Raw genomic sequence first — 22,643 nt, 5'->3', positions numbered from 1 at the left:
CGTTTCGGAGGGGCCGCCGGGGCCGCGCTCGGGGCTGGCGGGGCTGCGCTGCCGGGCGGAGCGCGGGGTGCGCCGGCGGGCGGGGGCCGGGGGGCGCCCGGCCGGGGCGCTCCGGCAAGGAGGCACTCGGTTGCACAATGAGCCTCGTGCCTGCCGGGGCAGCCCTTCCTCCGCCCTCCCTCCTCCTCCTCAGTTTATTTATTTCATTTATTTTTATTGCATTTATTTGTTTGTATTCACCGGAATAATAAAAATGAGAAAATCCGAGCGCTGCTTTTGGCTGCTCTCCACCAACCTGTCAGTGACGCAAGCGGAGACTACTTAAAGGCAGATTAGAGGCAGCAAGACATTAAAGCCAACCTTCCTCCCTCCACGCCGCCGGTCCGCCCGCCGCGCCGCGCCGCGCCACGAGCCGAGCGGGCCGGGCCGGTGGCGGCTGCCGAGCGGCCCCGAGCCGAGCCGAGCCGAGCCGAGCCGAGCCGAGCCGAGCCGAGCCGAGCCGAGCCGAGCCGAGCCGAGCCGGGAGCACTCGGCAGGGCTGCCGTCTCCAGCCGCCCTCCCGTCACCGGACTGCGGGCGGTAGAGACGGGCTGCTCTTCGGTTTGTTTTCCCTCCCCCTGAAAAAAAAAAAAAAAAAAAAAAAAAGGAGGGGTGGAAAAAGGCAGAAGTGAAGAGATCTCCTACGCTAGCCAAAGTCTTTGTCTCCGGATGAACAGCGATGGGGGAATGGACTATTCTAGAGAGGCTACTGGAAGCTGCCGTGCAGCAGCATTCTACTATGATAGGGAGGTAAGGGTCGCGGGAGAGATGCGGGGAGCACGGGGGGAATCCACTCCTGTCCGAACCGGCCGGCCGGGGAGGTCAGCGGCGCACGGTGGGTCCCGGCTGCGCGGTGCCCCTCGGCCGGGCTCGTTCGGGGTGTGCCTGGAGCTCGCGTGTCTTGTCTGTGCGTGTGTGTGAGTGTGTGTGAGTGTGCGTGTGTGTGCGTGTGAGTGCGTGTGTGTTGGGGAGGCTGGTATGCGGCACGGGGCGCGCAGGCAAGGGGACACCGCGAGCGCCGCCGTCCTTGTCCCCGAGGAGCCACGGGGCACCGGACGGTCGTCGGGGAGACCCGGCTGCCATCAGGGTCCCGCTGCCGGCTCAGCCCCTCTCCTTTCCCGGCCGTGCTCTCGGGGGCTCCAGGGCCCGTGTGGTCGCCCTTCGGCCGAAGGGGCCGGGCGGGGGCCAGCGCTGCCCGCCGCCCACGGTCTGTGGCACACGGCCGCGCCGAGGCGATGCCGCACAGCCTGCGCTCCCCCCGCGCCCAAGCGGGGCCCGTTCGAGTGCCGGGGCCGGTTCGAGAGTGCCGGGGCCGGTTCGAGAGTGCCGGGGCCGGTTCGAGAGTGCCGGGGCCGGTGCCTGTGCCGGGGCCGGTGCCTGTGCCGGGGCCGGTGCCTGTGCCGGGGCCCGGTCAGCACTGGACAGCTCCCGGCCGCCCGGCGGCGGCGCGCACTGACGGGCTTCTCTGTTGCAGGATCCTGCTGACCGTGGTGGTGATCTTCAGAATTCTCATTGTGGCCATTGTAGGGGAGACGGTGTACGATGACGAGCAAACGATGTTTGTCTGTAACACGCTGCAGCCAGGCTGCAACCAGGCTTGTTATGACCAGGCTTTCCCCATTTCTCATATAAGGTACTGGGTGTTCCAGATCATCATGGTGTGCACTCCCAGCCTGTGCTTCATAACATACTCCGTTCACCAGTCTGCTAAACAAAGGGAACGGAGGTACTCCACTGTCTTCCTTACCTTGGAAAGGGACCAGGATTCAATGAAGCGTGAGGACAGTAAGAAAATCAAGAACACGATTGTCAATGGGGTGCTGCAAAACACTGAGAACTCCACCAAAGAGGCAGAACCAGACTGCTTAGAAGTGAAGGAAATCCCCAACCCTGCTATCAGAACTACAAAATCAAAGATGAGGCGGCAAGAAGGCATTTCTCGGTTTTATATCATCCAAGTGGTCTTTCGAAATGCCCTAGAGATTGGATTCTTAGTGGGACAGTATTTTCTGTATGGATTCAATGTCCCTTCCATGTACGAATGTGACAGATACCCTTGCATTAAAGAAGTAGAGTGCTATGTTTCTAGACCCACTGAGAAGACTGTATTCTTGGTGTTCATGTTTGCTGTCAGTGGGATTTGTGTGGTGCTTAATTTGGCAGAACTGAACCACTTGGGCTGGAGAAAGATCAAAATGGCAGTGAGAGGAGTACAGGCAAAAAGGAAATCCATTTATGAAATCAGAAATAAGGACCTGCCAAGAATGAGCATGCCTAACTTCGGCAGGACTCAGTCAAGTGACTCAGCTTATGTGTGAGGCTGTGACAGAACTGAAACACTGTGCCAGGTGGAACAGACCCAGATACCATTAGAGAAAGGTACATTGCTTAGGCAAGCATTTTATCAAACCACCAAGAAAGCCATTAAGGTATTGGATCTCCACTTACTGAACTAGCTGCAAAATGCAGCACTATATAAAAGACTGAAAAAACAGCTATAAAACCATGCTTGACCTAGCCTTACAGCACAGCTACTATTATTCCTACTTTTCTTTCTAATGATTGGGTTTTATCTGTCAGTGAAGCAGCTTTTTGGTTGTCATTAGGATGTTTACAGTTTGAATTGTCTGACTAATTATTGTAAATGTGTAGAATGCTCATATCAAAAACTTTGCAAGGATACTCTATATGGGGTGGGGTGGGGGACACTGTTGCAATGTGCAGGCATAAGCACGTTTTAAAAAGAGGGTAAGCACACTTTAAGGAACCTAATCACAGCTCAGTCAGGATATCTGCATTCACGTATCTTGCAGATGTCTTATTTTGTTTGTCTAAATCACAGACTTTATTCCTGGTGTGTATTACTAGCTATTTTCTATCATGGTTTGTGCATCAATTAGTCATGCTAAAAATAAATGCTGAATATAATTTTGCCATTTTTTCTTTGCCTGTCCACACAAACACACACACACACACACACACACACACACACACACACACACACACACACCAGAGACCTTAAACATCTTGCATTAGTTGTGATCTGCAGAATATATCAGTACATTTTGAGTGATTCCCTAATATCTTCATGAATACGATGGAGTTGGTTCATCCCAGCCGAGTTCTGCATTTACCTACAATCACGTATGATGACACACATACCAAAGGAAGAGAGTTCATTGCATTTAACTGTGAATATATCATCTTTTCTCTGCTCTTATTTATATAAGTGCCATACTTGAAACATCTAACTCTGTACTTAGTAAAAAGGTTGTCTTGGGATACCAGATGGAGTGAAATGATTTTATACTCTTGTTTATTTTATGCTATTTATTTAGTCATTGCAATGGTGTAAAAAGCAGCTAAAGTATCTATTCTTAAATAAATACTTGCCTTTTTTTTTTTTTTTTGTAAGCCAGAGAAATTTGTTCTTTATTCTTGTATACAATTGTAAAAAAACTTACAGGGTTAAAATAATTGACTTACAACAATTCTTCAGGGTTTAAAATGTCTTGTTGGTATTCTAAACTCTAAGCAACAAAACCTGGTAAATCAGGACTGTTTTGTATGTCTGTTTTCCTCCTTAAGCAAGCTTTCTCTGTCTTTAAAGCCTGATCCAAAGCCCACTGACACCAACAGCCTTCTTTCTGCTGACACTAAGGGCACCACAGTTGGCTGCCAAGGTCACTCTAGGAATAGCCAGAATACATTTACCCATAAATGAAACAATTGCACCTTTTCATCAGGGAATCCAAATAGTAACCTCAGCTTTTCTGCCTTACAGCTGGTTTAAGAAATATGTTGTTCATGTCCCATCAATTTACTGGTAAGCCACTGGGGCAGTTTCAAATGAATCTCTGTTAGCAGTAATTATCTTAATACAGAATAGAATACTAAGGTTTGCTAAATGATTTTTTTAAGCATTTTTAAAATTCCTTCTGAATTAATCAGAAAATATTTCTCTGGCAACAGTAGGAGTTGGATCAGGACTAAAAAACATACAAGTGCATTTCTAACTAAATAGTATATGCCCTTTAAAGAAAAGGGCCAAAATGGTGCTGGAAAATTTAGGGGTATTTATAACATAAGAAGGAGGCATGGGCTCAGAGTCATAAATGGCCTTTTGATTGTATTTTATGTCAATCCTGAAAATGGATTTTATTATATATTGGCTTGGAGATGATGCATATAAATCTTTTCTTCTTGGCTTACAACAAATACCTTAACATTCCATTCTTGTCTTTTGCCAGCATTGTCACTTTAAAAAAATGTTGATTAATTCTTAGTCTATCCATTATCACATTCATCTGTTGTCTTTTTACTTCCACTGTGAAGAATTAAAGATGTGTCATGTTTTTAAAGATTTAAAAAATATTTTTCCTTATGTATAAATTTAAGAGTTTTCCTGATTTGATTACAGAAACCTCTAAAGATGGATTTCTCAAATTCTTTGTGATAAAAACGCACACTGATATTGCTAGTTGACTGCATGCTCACTGGAAAACTGCATGTTATTTTTAGAAGGACAACATGGCAGCTAAAATCTCCATCTGCAAAATAACAAGCTTCTGAAGATTATTATTTGACACAGAAATCCAAGTCTGATTTTCATTTTGCAGTGTCCTGGGATGGCTTTCAAAATCTCATTTTGAACAGATATTGAAAGGGAAAATATTTTTTGACAGTTATAAGCACTCCTTTAATGTTGAAGAAATGAGAGATTTTGTGCAAAGTGCTTGATCCAGTGCAAAATAAAATTGAAAAAACAACTTAACTGGGCTTTGCTTCAGGTTCAGCATATTTTCCTGTTAGGCAGAAGCCCTAATACAAGTTTCTTCCAGTGACTGCATAGCAGTTTTCAGTCAAACTATCATGAGGGTGCATGTCTTGAAAGAGATGAGATTTTAATACCTTGAAATTCTAAGGTAATATTTAGAAAGTATCAGTTTATATTGTCAATGCAAATGACTCAGTTAATTCAATTTTTGAAAATGTATTTGCACATTTTTACTCCAGTAAGTAGGGATTCTTCAGATCTGTCCAAAGAGAAGAATATCAGGAAATGTAAATGCTGATTTATGTAACAGGATCAGCGATAAAGTAGGCAAAGACTTTTATTTTGATCAACAGAAACATCATTCACCATACTTAGAATATGGCTTTTCATATTCCAGATGAGAGATGAAATGTGTCAAGAGATCAGTTATTCTAACCTTCCTTTTAAGTTGTTATTTTTTGTTTCTTACCACTACTCATTTGTCATGGACAAGAGAAATATAGCAAACATGTTTTTTTGTCAATGTATGTGAGAATCATATGATTAATGCTAATGGACTGTTTGCATGAAACCTGACTATTCATTTACAGAATAAATGCTTTAAAATTGTCACAGTAATGGAAAAGTGTGTTAACTGGACAGAACTGAGTGAACATGAAGCTGAAGAGCACATTACTGGCTACTTAGTCTTAGCTCCTGCCTCAGTGAAATAAATTAGTCTCACCATTGACATCTCTGTAAGGACCAGACATTAAAAATGAAAATTGAGTTAATGTTTGTTTTCTTCATTGTTTAGCACTGGTGGGCAACATTATGTGTCATGATAAGTGCAAACCTTAATGCTATATTCACTAAGCTCCTACAGAAAATTATAACTGAATCTAATAAACCATTTGTTCCATGGAATTTTAAAATAGACATAAAGACATCATTTCTATATAGACTTGATTTTGTGCTTTCCACTCTTGTGTGAATTTCAAAAACTATTTACATCGGTGTTATAAGCCATTTCACCAGATATGTATAAGATACAATTATAGTCTATGAAAATATTTTTTAAAAGAGGATTTTTTTTTCATATTAAAAACTAGCTGCATTTTTTTCGTGTAGCATTTTTGCATGGGGAAGATGAATTCACTGGTCCAATAAAGAGTTTAGTTTTAGAGACCTCTGACTGAAGAAATGTAAGGGTTTTCAGCTTTTTCAAGGGAAAATTGAAGAAGAGAGAGATAACTGAGATGAATCAATTGTAGATGTGGTCAGATGGATTTTACTTTGTTTTACACTAAAGAAGTAAGAGACACTCAGAATCTTCAGAGTGGGTGCAATGCTTTTCTTGCATTATACCTAACAGAATAGGACAAAGCTGCTGCTACGCAGAGAACCGTAGGAAAGAACGTACATGAAATGTTAAGTGTGAGGAAGAATTATTTTCCTGCATTTTAAAAGAATACATTTTTTTCAGGGCAAGAGGCTGGAGCAGGTGGATGTATTGCCTGCATTCTTTTGGGTTTATTTTGCTTGAATATAACAGTTTCTCCTTGCCTCTTCAGCAAAGCAGGTTAGAAGCTTTAGTTTGGTGTGCACCTATAGAAATGGGAATTAAAAAACTGGGTTATATGAAAAGAACATAGGCATATGTTTTCAGTACTTAGACTCTGGTCTTGTACTGCATAAATTTAATGACAAGACTTCACTTTCCATGGGACCAAGTCAATCCCCAGCTGCGTGAAACAGTTTTATTTCATGAGATTAACAGGAGATATTTCAGCATTTCTGTATTGCACACCCATCCCTGCATATTTTGGAATGTTCTTCCCAGAAATTCTATTTTATTGTAAACTTTCAGAAAACACACTAAGTTAGTATCAGCTACTAATACCAGATCCTAAACATCACCATCCTCCCAATGAAATTCTGATAGTAGCTCTACAAAAAACATTGGGCTAGCCAGTGCTTCATCTTATGTCTATTAAAATGTACTAAAGAAATCAATCAAGAGTCAACAACAACCCATTAGACAGGTGCAGATATGGAGCATTCACTGGCATTGCATTAAAAATAAACCATGCATATTGTTATGTACATATGAGGCTAAATGTTTGCAAGTTTGTGAAAAGATTTTACCTAAATTGAATTAGTGTGTTACAGATTGAATTTCAGAGTTGAATACAGAAGTCCAATATCCAGAGACAGTTAGAAACTGAGCTAGATGGAATGATCTGACTGGATATTTAACATACAAAAACCCCCAGTACCACTCTTTTCCTGTAACTTCTGGGGCTTTGGGCTATACCAATAGCTTTAGAGAGTTTAGCTGAGCAGGTGTCTCTCAAGTTATAGCTTTTAAGAGGCTTGTCTTCACACCATTAAAATCTATCAGCTTCTTCTTGGTGGTGCCTGAAATACAGATCAATCTCATCTCTAGGTTATGGAGATCCACGTATAAAATGACTTTCTGATATCCCCTCAAAGTGAGAATTACTCTTGTATTCAACAGAATGTGAAAGTAAGGTAATTTGCTATTAATCCATCTATTTTTTGCATATGTAGTGTGTCAAAAAAGGACATAGAAGGGTTACCAGTACCTGGACAATAATTAATACACCCTAAAGTGATTACACAAATCTTGACTTTTGTTTCTTTCACCGAAGACAGGATTTTCTGCATATGGTTTATCTATAAATATAATTAATGGTACATAATTAATTAAGTGTAATATTCATTATTGAAATATTTTGTGAAGTTTCCAATGAAATCATGATTGATTTTTTTTTCAGAGAAAGGTTAAAAGATTACAGTTTGAAATCAGCTCTCTATTTTTGAAAGATGTTACAATAATTAATCCTATATTTTAAATCTGCTAACAATTCGGGGATTTGTTTGAGAAATGCTAAAATAGAAAATTATTTGTACCAAAAAAGCAACATTACATTTGGAAGTGATTATTTCCTTTTCAGTGACAAGATTTATTTGTCAGGTTTTTTTCTTTAATTTACACTGAGTAGAGATTTTTTAATATATTAGAAGTAGATATTGTGAATAGACAACTTTAAGGAAGTGTATAACAGCAAAATTGGGGGAAAAAACCCCTAAGGATTTGTGGGCATGAGAGAAAAGTAGGTGTACTATGGACTTACTTTCCCCTACTTATTAACAGTTTAGGGATTAAACTGAACATATTCAGAACATATTCCAATAAAATATACAAGATTCTTTACATTATCTCTTATGTAATAAGCAAAATGTTTCTGGAAATGATTTCCAACTATTTTCCAGTTTTACTTTGAATAATTTAAATAGTACATTACAATGTCCAAAGCCATCATGAATAGTGATGTCCCTAGTTTCACCCTAACTTCAGGGTTTTTTAAAAAATGCACCGTTGCATTCTAACAAAACCATTTTGCCACCAGAAAACCTTCCTGCCAGAAAACAGGTGGTATTTGGCAGGGATATCAAGCAGACTTTAATGGAGCAACCATCAAAGTTGCACATTACAGAGTGACTTGTGATGAGCATGTTATGAATGGAGTTACTTCAAGGCCAAAACACTTAAATAAAGGGGCTTCCACATTTGCACTGCATGTGCTATTCAGGTGCAAGCGATTCAGGGGTTCTGAAGAAAGAGGAGGGGAGTTGGAATTTCTTTGCTTTCTCCTTGAAAAAAGAAGACAAAACCTGTTCTAGCAATGTTCTTTGTGTCAGAACATGTATAATTCTACATATGTACATATGTATAACTCTGAGAGGAGTACACATCTGACATTGTTAAATGCCCACAGGCAAAGTGTTAATTGAGCAATATTTAGTTTGCATATATAGAGAGATAACACATTCAAGTCTTTATCACCATTTTCTCATATGCAAGTGGAAACATAATTTGTAGGACCAAGGAAATAATTTGTTACATCTGCTATATATGTTTTTACTAATTTTCCCAAAGTGAAATTCTTCATATTTCTCTCTCATGAAACTATTTAAGCTCCTCTGTTTATAAAAAGGTTGAAGTACATTTTAAAAAAAGTTAACATATTTATATTAATGTCACAACTTGAGGTTTGGGTTTTTATTTGTTTGTTTTTAATTCTGTGTGGTGAAAATTTTATTGATGTATTCTTAAATTTAATAGTCTGGTTATTGTTTGGATTGTGTCTAGTACAACTACATGAACCTGTAAATTTTTTTTTTGTTTTTTTTTTTTTAAGTATTATTATTTAATTATTATTATTAGCTCAGATTCTGCACATAAGGTATTGTAATTCTTAAAGTGTCAGCAAATATAGAATTTTTCAAAAAAACATGTACAAGGCATCCAATTATATTTTATTTAGTGTGTTGGAGTTTTATTTAAAAAATGGTAAAACATAATTTAATTATTATTTCATTTTTAGAAATTATATTTTCTGCATTTATTAATGTAATTTTTATGTTAGTGGAGACTGAAAATTTTATCTGCCTTCATCTATGTGATCTATAGCTCAAATTCAGCTTACTTTGAACCAAAAGGACCACAGAGCATGAACAATCAAGAGAATCATAATGCTTAATGAGGCACATTGAAAAAGAAGTGAATTTTAGAGTGACACTGATCTTATAAATAACATACACTGAATTAAATCAGTCTTTATGGCCTAATCACACATAAGTGAATACATTATCATTGTATATTGTTGAGAGTCATGCTAAGAAAAAGCCAGTATCAGTTACTAAAAAGAAGAATTTATTTAAAATCATTACATTTTTAGTTTTTCAAACTAAAAACTAGTTGTTTAAAAATCTCTTACAATGATGGAAAGATTGAAATGTAATTGTGACACTTGCTCATCTTAAGTTGCTGAAGCACAAATTATAAATACATCTCTATTGATAAAATACTTCATAGAATCACAGACTATGCTGAGTTGGAAGGCATCCGTAAGGATCAGGCAGTCCCACTCCTGGCTCTGTACAGGACACCCCAAGAGTCACACCCTGTGCCTGAGAGCTGTGTCCAAATTCTTCTTGAGCTCTGCCAGGCTGGTGCTGTGACCACGTCCCTGGGGAGTCTGTGCAGTGCCCAAACACCCTCTGAGTGAAGAACATTTTCCTGAGATCCAGCCTAAACCTCCTCTCAGTTTCATGACATTCCCTCGGTCTGTCACTGTTGCCACAGAGATCAGTGACTGCCCCTCCTCATCTCACAGGGAAGCTGCAGACTGCAATAAGGTCTCCTCTGAGTCTCCTTTTCTTCAGGCTGAACAGAATAAGTGACCTCAGGCACTTCTCCAGAGCCTTCCCCATCCTCGTGGCCTTTCTTTGTACATTCTCTAACAGCTTCACGTCTCTTGTATATTGTGGTGCCCAAAAGTGCACACAGGACTCAAGGTGATGCTGCCCCAGTGCAGAATAGTACTTCTCTGTTCATATATGTGTACTCTTCAACTTTGCTTAGCAGGCAGTCAAGAGACAAGGGGCTTTAACTGGACAAGTTTTATTAGACTGCAGTAAGAGCATAGACAGATAAAATATTTACAGCGTGATTTTTGAATTTGGCAGCATGACTCCTATTAACATTAATGGAATTTTTACAGCTGAATCTTTGTGCATTGAGTAAAAAATACTCATTCTTGCTGTTTGCTCAACAACTTGACCTTTCTCCTGTAATTTAATACAATATTTTGAATTAATTTAAGACTAATTAAACTTCAAGGCCCTCTTGTACTCTTTCATGAAACACATATCAAGGAGAAGCTAGTTTGTCAGCATGAGCATATGGTTATCTAAATTTAGCCTATTTTATTGAAAAAGTGTCAAATTTGATACATTGAAACTGTGGCACCATTGGAATAGAACCTTACACTTTGCACTATTTGGGTTTATAGAAATATAGTGTGCCAAGGAACTCTGCAGCATTGGATATTTGATTCCTTTCAGTACTGAAAAGCCTATGAATATTTTTTACAGTGACCTTGCTTCGAATAAAGGAGAAAGAAAGGAATTCTGCCAATATTATGGTCAGGAGGTCCTTGACCATGCTGTCTCCTTAGCAAATCTGAGAGCTTCTGAAACAAAAATACAAAAATGGAACAGTGTTTAGACTATTCAAACTAGATTTTTGCTTAGAAATGTCCCCTGCTAGACTGTGAATGACACTACAGGACTGTGAGAGCTTCTGCAAGGCTGCTACAATCCTGTATGAAAATATTTAATTGTCACTGGTTGTCTGTCTGTCTTGAAGGTATTGTATGAGTTACTTAACTATTAAAACAGCTGATCTCTTTAATTTTTTTGGCCTGCATTTCTTCACACAATATCTATCAAGAGGCAAAACTCTCATTCAAGCAACCACGCTTTCTCAGATTTTATCCTAGGAGAATGGCTCATATCCTCACAGGAACTAAAGAACACAGAACTGGCTCCAGCCTGCTCAGCAGCATTAAGCAAAACCACGGGGGAGGGAGAACAGGAGGAGCTGGCTTTGCCAGTTTTCTGCTGCTAAGGAGGAGTGGGAAGGAAAGCTGTGCTTGTCCTTGCCTTCACCCTGTCCTCACTTCTCAGAGGCGCCTGTCACCTCGCATATGTGACCGTTCCCTGGACCCAGCAGCTCTGGGGAGCTCTGGGATTGTGCTTGCTGGTCTCTCCTGCCTGCTGGTGCCTTTGCAGGGGCTGTAATGGGCTCAGCAACCAAAAGACCCTGGCAGTTGATAATTCTTGCTTGTCCAGGGATTCTCTCACCATCCTTCTCACAGTTTTTATGTATAAGACAGTTGAATTATCAAGAGTCCAAGGCAAGCCTTGATAATTCATATATTTGCTCCATAGTGCAACAGAAAAAAAAATAGATTTATTAAACACAGGAATTTTAAAATAAAATTAAGGCTGTAATTTCTCAGTTGCTAAGAGATTTACACAGCAAAATTCTTCATGTTGGAACATCCATCCAGAAATGCTGACTCATTACAGAATTAATGCATATTTCAAATTAAATTCTACCTAAGGAAATGTGAGGATATTCCTGTCAATGTCAATTAGAAATCCTTAGACTTGTCTGGAAAAGAACATAATGTCACATGCAAATTAGAGAGAAGACTGAAAAATGATAAGGTTAACATTTTCTAAAAAGTTCCCCTATGTGTATTAAAAAATCCCACTACAGATAAAAACCTTGAACTTTCTCCTGAAGTTCCTTTTTTATTACTGATAAGCAGAACATGTAATTGTTCTTGTGCTAATTTTAAAAAATCATTTTAGAAAGCTTTCTTCTGCTATTCATAATACTCAGAGCTCCAGGAGAGTTCAACACTGAAGATGAAAATACTTAAATAGATAAATATCCTCAAATTTAAAGGTCTTCCAAAGAAGAAAAATATAGTTGGCTGTACATTCTAGAAATACTTTGAACTGTTTTTTAAAACAGAATTTATCAATGCAATTATGAAACAAGTGCCAGAAGAGACTAATTTAAAGTGTTTAAAGAACTGGGGCAATGAACTAAGATAGTCACTAAAAAAACATTTAACATATTGGTGCAGCGAATTTCTAATTTGCTGGATCTGATAGCCCTGAAACGGGTATCAGGTCCAGCCAGTAGCGAGACTGAGCACATATTCTCAGGGTGCACATGCACAGAGTGCACACATAGGACCATCCATCACATATAAACATGGCTGGCTACACAGATCAGACCCAGAACATTCATACGGAGCTCATCTCACTTCCATCTGTTGTGTGGGATGGAGATACCCCAGTGAAAATATATATGTGTGTATATATACATATATATGTATTTATATACATGTACAACTTGGCACTAGATCTCAGTCTTCTCAGTTGCTGTCACCTGCACATACAAGCCCCTGAGGCTGCAGCCTCACTGCAGCTGCTGGTGCAGACCCTGGTGTCTCTGGTGCTCTCAGAGACACACACATATACACATACCCAAAGCTGCCACTGGGTTTCACCTTCTCAAGCCTCTCCAGCCACATCCACACAGGCACATGGAATTCCTGGCTCATGGTCTGACTGCAATTGCTGGCACCCAGACCCCACTACAGACACACTCAGTAGAGAGTCCCTCACTGAAAGAAATTTTGAAAGAAGATGGGACGGGCTGAGCGGGTCAGGTGCAGCTCTGGCCAGAGATGCATACCAAGGAGAGAACTGTGCCTGACTGGCCTCTCTGTCTCTTATCCTCACACTTGCTCCTCCCAAAATTGTCTAGATCGCTTTCTTTCCCCACCTTTGCCTTGTCCCCTAAACATCACAGATATAAATCTTGAAATGAACTTCTCTTGCATCCCATGATATGTCCCATATCCTTAGGCATATTCCCCCACCTCAGCTAGTATGGTAAAACCATGATATGATGCTGTACTCATAACTCATGTTGATGGCCTTAATATCCAGACTTTGGTGCTGAGGCTGTACTAGGGCAGCTCTGAGAGAAGCCTAGACAGAACAATCATTCATTTGAATCTTTAGTTTGGGTCTTCTCCTTGCTTTTGTGTTCCTGCACCTCTCTGGTCTTGTAGAGATGAGTATTTTATGGGCTGACGGCTCCTGCACTGGGTGTGGCAGTATTTGGGAAGCGTGTATTTTGAGTTTTCCCACCTGCTGGGAAAATTCAGCACTCTTTTGTGGGTGTGCAGATGAGCTTTGATGACATAAAAATCTTTTTTCAGGTACAAATGTGTGGGTCTCAAATTTAGTCAAAGAAAGAAACTGAGAAATCCTAGCCAGGCAAAAGCCTGGGAAAGAGCTAGAGAAGAATGTAAATAATTCTTTAGCTCTCTTGTTTTTCACATTGTTTATAGTTAAGTTCTATCACTGTGTGTCAAGCACTTTGCACCAATGGTGTGCGTTGTTTTCACTTCAGAACCAATGGAGTTAGTCCTCACGAAGCTCTGTATAAAAGAGCAGTGTATTTTGAATAAATCGGAGTTTTTACTCTCACAGCCTTCTGAATCCAGTCTCTTCCTTCCCGTCCTGCCTTGACAGTGACACAAATGCAGTTTTTAGAATCTTTTCCATGATTCTCTGAGAGCTTATAGCAAAAATGCATGATAGAAAAACTGAATTTGTTGCAGCGGTATCTGTGAAACATCCTCTAACAGCTTTCAAAGTGCTGAAGGAAATTTAGCTACGATGGTGAGATTTTTAAAGAGAAAGTTGAGCTGTGCAAATAGAGAAGATTTATTCTGCTTATTTTGTAAGGGTAGCCAATTACTTTTTATCCATTCTTTCCTCAACTAAGTGGAAGAATTTCACAATAACATGAGTGAAAGTTGGCTTGACACTTGAAGAATTCAGTCCTGAGGAATCTCTTGCAGAGAAGAGGATCTGAGACCTGGCACCAGTGACTTAAAACATTTTGGCTGGTTCTTCTACTCTCTTAGATCCCATAACTATCAACACTGTTAGGATTCCATACTTATCAAACCCTTAGATCCCATTCTTGGCTCAGAAAACAACTTCTGTCCTTTGGCATGCACTAAGTTTCTTTCCTGGATCAAGACATTAAGCTCTATGGCCAACTCAACAGGAAAAATGCCATGATTTCTGTAAAGGCATCAGGGTTTCTGACCATTTAGGGTAATTTGCAACTAAAGTTTTCATTTAAGAGGCAAAATAAATTACCCTTTTATATAATAGTGTCATTTCCATGATCCTAGTCATATTGACAGCTGTGTTATTTAAAGTGCATAGCAAAACCTTAAAATCTGGAAAATTTTGACCATCTTTAATTTACACTTTCCTAAAACCATGCAAGAAGAGGTAGATTTGTTTTGCTACTTTTTTCTGGTTTCATTAATTTTATTAATCTGCTTATTTCAAATGATAGACTGTACTTCAGACCTTGTGCTTGTAACTCTGACCTTATTTTTCAGCTTGATGGCTGTTGACAGGCACAGGAGAAAGTATTTCAGAGCATATAAAATATCTCTCATGAATGTTCTGTTAGAATCCCAGCAATGTCTACTTGAACAATTTTGCAATGTTCTATTTCAGATGGCAGGTCTGAGATCACTGGGAAATAGCAGCTCACTGCCTGCCCTTTTGCAAAGGCAGTGCAGTAAGTGCAACAGACATGGAAAAGACAAGGACATAAACAGCTAAATGACAAAAATATGCAGAAATATTTGCAGTATGAGTTGTCCATTGTGGTCTGGACGCTTATCACCTGTGAACAGAGGGGATAACTTCGCTGAGATTAGTAGACTGTATAAAATTACATTTTCACCATATCAACAGAGAACCAAATCCGACACTGTTTTCACAACTAGGTAATGTCATTAAAAAATAATGCATGTTATTCTGTTGCACAGTTGTTACAGCTTTACATCAATATGAACCGTAGAACTGTATGACACCTCAAAATGAATAAGACAGCTTTTAATTTTTTTTTTATTATTCTCTTCACATTTTTGGTCAATTGGCTATTTCAACATTAAACTCATATATATGTCAAAATACTTAAGTATATATATGTGTGTATAGTAGAGATCTGAGGTTGTATTGACTCCATATATATTTAAGTTGTCCTTTAAATCCTTGTGAAAGGAAACATTACAAAAGGTCCTGTTCATTGCACAGACATCCTCGACCTTCCATGTGCACAGTTCTTCGACAGCTGCTTAGCCATAGGCTTCTTTTGACTTCATTCAGGTTACTTTAAAAGCTAATGACAGAAACACTTGTTAAGGAAAGTGAATAGCTCAGCCCTATGGCACAGCAAAATGTCTTGTTATCACAGTGAGAGAAAATTCAGTCAGCTTTATTTAAGGGTTATTTTGTGCAACCACACATGTGGAATTTGGCAGTTATACTTACAGTTACTCTACAGACCTGACTACTTTGAGGAAATCTATACATCTCTGTGAGCCAGCTAGTCCCTCTACACTTTGCTGTCACTCACTCACTCACTCACTGGGAGTATTCCCATGCTGCTGCTGCCAGCTGTGCTCAGATGCTGGAATGAGCCTGGCCAGGCCATGCTGTCACACCACCCTCTTCATGTCTGCCGAGTGCAATCCTACTAAGCTTCAATGGCCACAGTTTAACTGAACACAGGTTTTGTTACATTCCACTGTGGGCAATTTGGGGACTCTATCCTCAGTGTTCTGTGGGTTGTCCATGAACCTTTAGATTTTGGTAGGACTACACCAAAGGGAATATAAAAGTGAAAATCATGAAGTGAAATCCTTTTTTTTTTGTTGTTGTTGTTATACAGCCGTGATAAAACCAGAGGACTCAACAGCAGTTTTATGAAAAATGTTATGTCACAAAAATAACAATAATCTTAAATGGGATATTTTATTGTAGCAACTTTTAGTTGCTCCTCCATGGCTTATTAATTTTGTTTCCTTCCTTGACTGTGTGAGGTTTCTTATTTCTTCAAATACAGTTTTTTTTAATCTTTTGTTATCTTATTTCCAAATAACAGTCTGTGGCTGCCAGGTTGGAAAAATATGGCAGAGTTAAGTTACACAACATCACGAAAATAATTGCCAGAGCCTAGAATAAAACTTAGAGGAAAATCAAAGGCCTAGTAATTAAAAATCAGTGTCTGACTGGTTTCTAATGCTCTGTCCTCAACAGTTGGTGAACCCTTGTTTGTAATTATTAAGAAGCAATCCAAGCATCTGTTTGAATCTGTTAGCTGATATACCATATGTAAGTGATATATCATACATATCACATCTAAATCATTAAATAACTCAGCTTTTCCAGGTTCATTATCATTCAGCTTTCTAGCTCATATTTGAGCCACATTACTGAATCACATAATCTCTAAATCATTCATCACTAAATCCCATCAATATAATTCAAAGCCTTCTCCTGGCATTCCTATAATAAAGCACAAAGACTAAAAGACTACCCCTGGTGTTTCTGAGCAGCTAAAGTTGTTTGAGAGAGATTTTTTGTAAATTGGTCCAAAAACTTCCTTAGTGTGGTTTAGCAAGTTTAGCAAAAATTCTTGCTTTGAATGAGTAAGAACTTGTAGTTAAATAGATTTCACACATCTTTCTATCACCCTCTGTCTTACAGTGCTGAACAAAAAGAAGTATAAGGAAAGCAAAATAGCATCAGTTCTCTCCACTTTCAGGTTCATCTGTTATGCCTAGAGAGGTGTTTATGACTCTAAAAATATCCTGGAAAAATAAAGCAAGATCTGGGAGTGAATTAAGCCTGTAGATCAGTGAAAGGGCAATGCAGAGAGACAGTCAGTACTTCTAGTGCAGGATGCCACAGTGGAGGGTTGTCTGCTCACCTCAGGTCAGGGATTGCAAACAGCTCAAAATCTGACAGCACCTGGAAGTCCTGCTATCAGCATCTTAAAGACTAGCAGAAGCTTTGGATTGTGTAGGAAATGATAATTTCCCTGAAAATCATGCAGCCTTTTCATGCATAATGAAATTTTTCTACTTGCTATGGCAGTTGTGAATGGAGCCAGCATTTGGTGCTGTTGAGGGTGTTATGATTTAGGACCAAGAACTCATTCAGATGTAGGTCAGTTCTATGTCAGGAGGGTCTGACCACTATCTAAAACTCTGGACAAGAAGAAACATTTAGCATTTCTGTTCATTAATTGTCTTTAATCACTTGAATCCAACCTAAGGATGCCTATAAGAAAGGAATGGGTAATTAATCGCTTTTTCTGAGAAAAAACAGATGAATAGAAGTGAATCTCATTATGCAAAAATCTTGAAGGTGAAAGAACTAGGAACTCAAAAAATATTCTCCATATGTAGTGTGGTGACACCTGAAGAGAACTTGATATCAAAGGGAAAAGTGAGATATGCATCTTAATTGCAGCCTTCCAGCTTCTGCAAAATTATTTGTATGGATCACCAATTGTCAGCTTTTCAGGTCCACTTTTCCTAATGACCAAATAATGTTTCCATTTGAGTGAGGAATGGATTGCAAGTTTTTAATTTCAAACTTGCAATCTTTATTAAAAAAAAAGTATGCACGTATAAATTTGTACTGATTTATTGAGAAACATGCAATAAACTTTTTTATTAAATAATGTGAAACTCAATTTTCATTTTTCAAGATGGCCACTCAAGTTAATACAGAATATTTCCTTAAATTTTTTTCTATTTGTTTGGTATGCACATTCTAGGTACTTTTTGCAAATCTGCTTAAAAGAAATTTCAGACTTTCTTTTCACTGGCAAAAAACCCCTTCAGCATAAGTAATTCCTTTGACCAGTTTGCTTAATTTAGCAATTTGCCTTTGGAAATTAAAACTTTGTACCTAATCTGTTCTAATTTATTCTTCCGCTTAACTAAGACTATTGAACAGTGCCCTCATGCAAGGTTAATTTCAATGATCAGCTTTGCTATTATTGCTTGAGATTTAGCAAAGACAATGTAAAATACTCATCATCTTTAGCCATTTTCTCACTAATTTAGTGGCTATTGCACGCAAAGTTGGGTATATGATCAGTGCTGCTACGTTTGCACTCTCTACCTGTGAAGCGAATATTTCTGGCTTGTCTGTGTTAAACAAATGTGCAAATTCATAGCAGACTGCTGTCCTGACAGAATATCTTCCAGTAATATTTGGTAACCATAATGATTTCATTTACTCTGGGTAATCACCCTAATCTGTTCACTGTCATTCTTATCTATATTGTGGTTGCTCAGCCACTATATGCCATTTAATACTGCTGTTTAAGTCAGGCTCCTCAAACTGTCCAATTTATTTATTTTAGCAACTACCTGTCTGCCTGGGAAAGGAACATGAAGGGTATGAGAACATGACAGGTCTTTCTGATAAGGTGGGCTTGCTTATAAAATAACCACAGAGTGCAATGAAACTAAAATGTGATTAAAGCTGCAAACTAATTCACAATGATCAACACCTCTATGACATGAGCATCTCAGGCCAGATGAGGAAAATAATCCTGTGGAAATATTACTTCTTGAGCTGAGAGGTAAACATCTCTCTGTACCAAATCTTTGCACCAAAAAATTCAATTAATGTACTTTATCTTTTCTTAACAAAAATTCAACCTATATATAAATATAATTAACTGTTTTGTTCTATCGTTAATTGCAGTAAAAGACGGCAGAAACCAGTGAAGTGAAGAATGGAGAGAACAGGTTATTAAGCAACAGTTCTAAAACTTATTTGTTCTTTGAAAAAATCTTTGTTTATTGAAACTCTCAGAGAAATAATAAAAGTTTTTTCATTTGAATTTTGACCAGCATTAGAAAATAAAAGTTATTAGATCCATATTGCAGGAAAATTAGTTGAAGAACATTGATGCATATCTTTAAAACTAATATTGAGTTAATTTTGATTTACTAATTAAATAATGAAGATCAAATTAGAAAAATAGAAGACGATACTTTGCCATGTAGGTAAGATACTTTTATTAAACATAGTTATTGTTCATATCTGATAATCCTGTGAACACTTACATTTGTACAACTTCCTGCTGGTTATGTGTTTGTATCTAAGTGAAGAATTTGGTCCAGTGACTTCATTTGCTGTCACATAAAGTAACCAGATTACTTTGATAGGAAAAACCATAGGGGGGGAAATGAATATATCCATACAAATTAATTTGATTTAACTACTACAGGATTTGATTTAATGATTAAACACACTCTGTTCTCTGGTAAAAAACAGGTACCAGATGGTATGCATAGCAGAATATGTTTGCTCTATACCTGCAGGTTTTGAAGTAAAATACAACCTTCCAACATCTGGCTTATCACCTCAGGACATCTGAAAGTGCACAAAGTGGACAGATATTATCAGAACACAGAAGGCTATGTTGAATAGAATTAATCTTAATTTTGTACAGATAGTGGCACAAGATGGTTAGGAACATAAACAGCATACCAAGAAATATCAATTCCAGGCAGCATTTTACATCTAATTTGTAGATTGTCAATTGTGCAATACCAAGTTTCTTAGAATAGCCACAATTGTCATATATAATTTATTCTGTAGTTTCCATAACTAAAAAGAAAAATGTACAGAGAGTTATCTAAAAATGTGTTGACATGCTGGCTTGTATATAAATAATGAATACTTTTGTATTATTTCCTAAGGGAGCTGTCAGAGAAGAACAACAACCTAGGGTATCTTTTCTTTTTCAGTAGGGTTGATATACACATTGTTGTTCCAGTCAAACACAGGATCTGAATAAGTCCAGAAGCACCAGTAACTTAATGGAGTTATCTTGTGGAACCGTATGGACACCTACAGTCCCATTTGGATTACTGAGAGGTTGTGTTCACAGAGCACAGTACAAGTATGGAATACTGTAGTGACTTAAGCCTAGTTTTTGAGCTACTCAGGGCTTTTAACAAGGGTAGCCTTCCCCTTGAACTTCAAATGTCTCTTCAGAGCATTTTAGAGTGTTGTGAATCTTTTATACTAAACTAGTCAATTCCATGGAATATTGAGTGTCTGCTTTAAAGGTCCTAATATATAGAAATTCTGTGGCATGTAGAATAATACACAATTATGTGATCTTATGAGCTGACATTTTCATACCTATAAAGTGGCCTGAAATATATATGCTCTTTTTTATTCTCTTAAATTGGTTAAAGATTTTCTTTTAAATAAACAACTTAGAAAATATACTTTTCTTGTATTGTACTTGATTTTTTTTATTGAATTGGCAGCCTAAATAGTCTGCACTCAGAAGTGTGAGAGAAATGAGCAGACTTCCATGCTGGATTGAACTTGACTTCCCATTTCAGATAAACAGATGAGGCGCTTGAATCCGAGGCTTCAGGGACAAAAGGCAGTGGTAGTTCTGCTGCCATGCTGAACAGCCTGGAGGAGACAGTTGTTTTTCATGCAACTGGTGTTAGACACATATTCCAAACACCATTCAGATATCTTTTGCTCTGTTATTAAAGTATCTCAGGTGTTTCAATGAAAAACGACTGAGATAATGTCAGGCATTGAAAATAATGTGTCAAAATTCTGAAGGAAAATCACCAGACTATGCTGTATCTTAAACTGATCAAATACTTAAATGACAGCCTGAATCTGAATACTTTCCTAAGTATTAGGAAACCCTAATATATCCTAAAAGAGTATGGTTTTCCATGCTTTTCCATGCTGCAGCCTATGACTCTGGATATTTATTTTTTCCAGTTTTATTAAGCTTAGCAGGAACTAAAGTCTGTTTAATCTTTCAATTTTGTTCAATGGATTTTTTCAGTAATGCTATATTCAGAGGAATTGCTTCTTTGCAAAATCTTTTTTTTAGTGTTCAATCTGAAAACTAAAAGCTTGAAAACTCTCTTGTCTTTAAGTATGCATTTCTCAGAACCCTAAGTATTACTCAGAATAGTTGGTTCTTCTTCTCTATCACTGTGTCTGAAATGATATTTGAAGAGAAACAGAACTATATAGGAGAATATTCTTCCCTCTTCCTTGTATTCTCAGGGAATGACACTTGAGAAATTTTGTTGAGCGCACCTATCTCAGATATTGTATAATATCTGCATTCCTAAGAATGACTATGTGACATTTGCACTAAATATTGTGCCATTTACCAATGAATCAGAACAGCTGAGCTCAGTACAGAACCAAATCAATATAGAAAGAAACATTGAACTCAGAAATGTTGTTTTGATTTGGACTCTACATGAAGCAGCAGTTTTCCTTTATGATAGGAAAAAAATGTGTGATATTAGGTGAACACCTCCAGTCTTTTTACATTTCCCAAAATCCACTATGCAGAAAAGTCTGCAACAGTTATGACATTTTAATAGTAAAGATCAAGGCTGATCCATCTGAAACCTGGTTCTAATCAGTGCATTTATTTATATTTTGGTCTCATTTCAGTTTAATGTAAAAGAGGAGGGATTCACATGAGCATTTTTGTCCTTCACCACAGCTGGAAGCCTAGGCATTGTCAGCTGCAGGCCACTGTCAATCTGGAAACTTGCCATTCTGCTGAGAAAAGGCTAAAGGTTGGTCTAACCTTGCAATTTCTCGAGGACAGGTGGACTTATGGGCCAGAACACCGGCCTGCTGAATGACAAGCATTGGTTCTCTGGGAGTCATTTCAAAGACTTGTTTTGAGACATTGCTTATTCAAGCAAGTTATGTAAATAACTGGCAAAAAAAAAGAGTGGGTGAATGAAGGCATGGGCAGGTAGTAGACTGAGTTATTTTGCTCTCTTGACAGTTATTAAAAACTAAGTGGCGGACACAGAGGCAGCCTGACTCTTCAGGGTTCATTTTTATATCATGACCCTCACAAGCAATGTTCTGAGCCTGGGCAGAGTGGATGCCTTGTACCCCTCAAATAAACTTCTGCCTCTGCTCCCATTTAAAGAACATGAGTTCATCTGATATTGCAAGTTGTCCTGACTCCTCTAAGCTGTGAAGAAGACTTGTGACCTTGTGGGTGAGACCTGGTCTGATAACAGCATGTGATTGAAGGAGGGCAGTCAAAGAGGTAATGGCAGGCCCATCTGAAAAATATGTACCTTTCTATTGGGAAATTATCTCTGTGGGGTAGAAATGTTAGCTGTTATTCATTGCAATTTTGAAACTGTAGACCAGGATTCATAACATCTGTGTTTTATTGTTAACTGGACAAAATTACTGTGAGGGTGGTATCATAAATGACTGTCCTTGCACTTTATCTCTGTCTGAATAACAAGGTTGCTATACTTAATTATTGAGCTAACCTGCACCTAGCAGGCCAAAGGATGAAGGTAAGACAGGCACATTTGGTAGGTTAGGGATGGTGTATTTTCTGTGGTTAAAAATAGAGAAATTCATGTTATCTCTATCCATTCTTCTGGACAGAAATAAACTGGTGTGCCTGTGAGTTTTAATAATAGATGACACA

The 22,643-nt window shown here is 38.5% G+C and overlaps 1 protein-coding gene across 2 annotated transcripts; it reads left to right on the top strand.

The window, feature by feature from the left end:
- The first annotated feature begins 449 nt into the window (after nt 1-449).
- On the top strand, nt 450-5,430 carry GJD2 (gap junction protein delta 2). Of its 2 annotated transcripts, none has more exons than XM_021539316.3 (2): nt 450-789; nt 1,673-5,430. In XM_021539316.3, exons 1-2 carry the CDS (start codon nt 719-721, stop codon nt 2,355-2,357), a joined length of 756 nt encoding a protein of 251 aa, XP_021394991.1. In that variant the 5' UTR covers nt 450-718; the 3' UTR covers nt 2,358-5,430. The 2 variants fall into 2 exon arrangements, with proteins under 2 accessions (XP_021394991.1, XP_021394990.1); XM_021539315.3 differs by having other exon boundaries at nt 451-789; nt 1,514-5,430.
- Nucleotides 5,431-22,643: the final 17,213 nt, after the last annotated feature.

Source organism: Lonchura striata, chromosome 6 (assembly GCF_046129695.1).
Source record: "Lonchura striata isolate bLonStr1 chromosome 6, bLonStr1.mat, whole genome shotgun sequence".
NCBI lineage: Eukaryota > Metazoa > Chordata > Aves > Passeriformes > Estrildidae > Lonchura > Lonchura striata.
The sequence above is the reverse complement of the archived record's forward strand: the minus strand, read 5'-3'. Positions and strand labels throughout refer to the sequence as shown.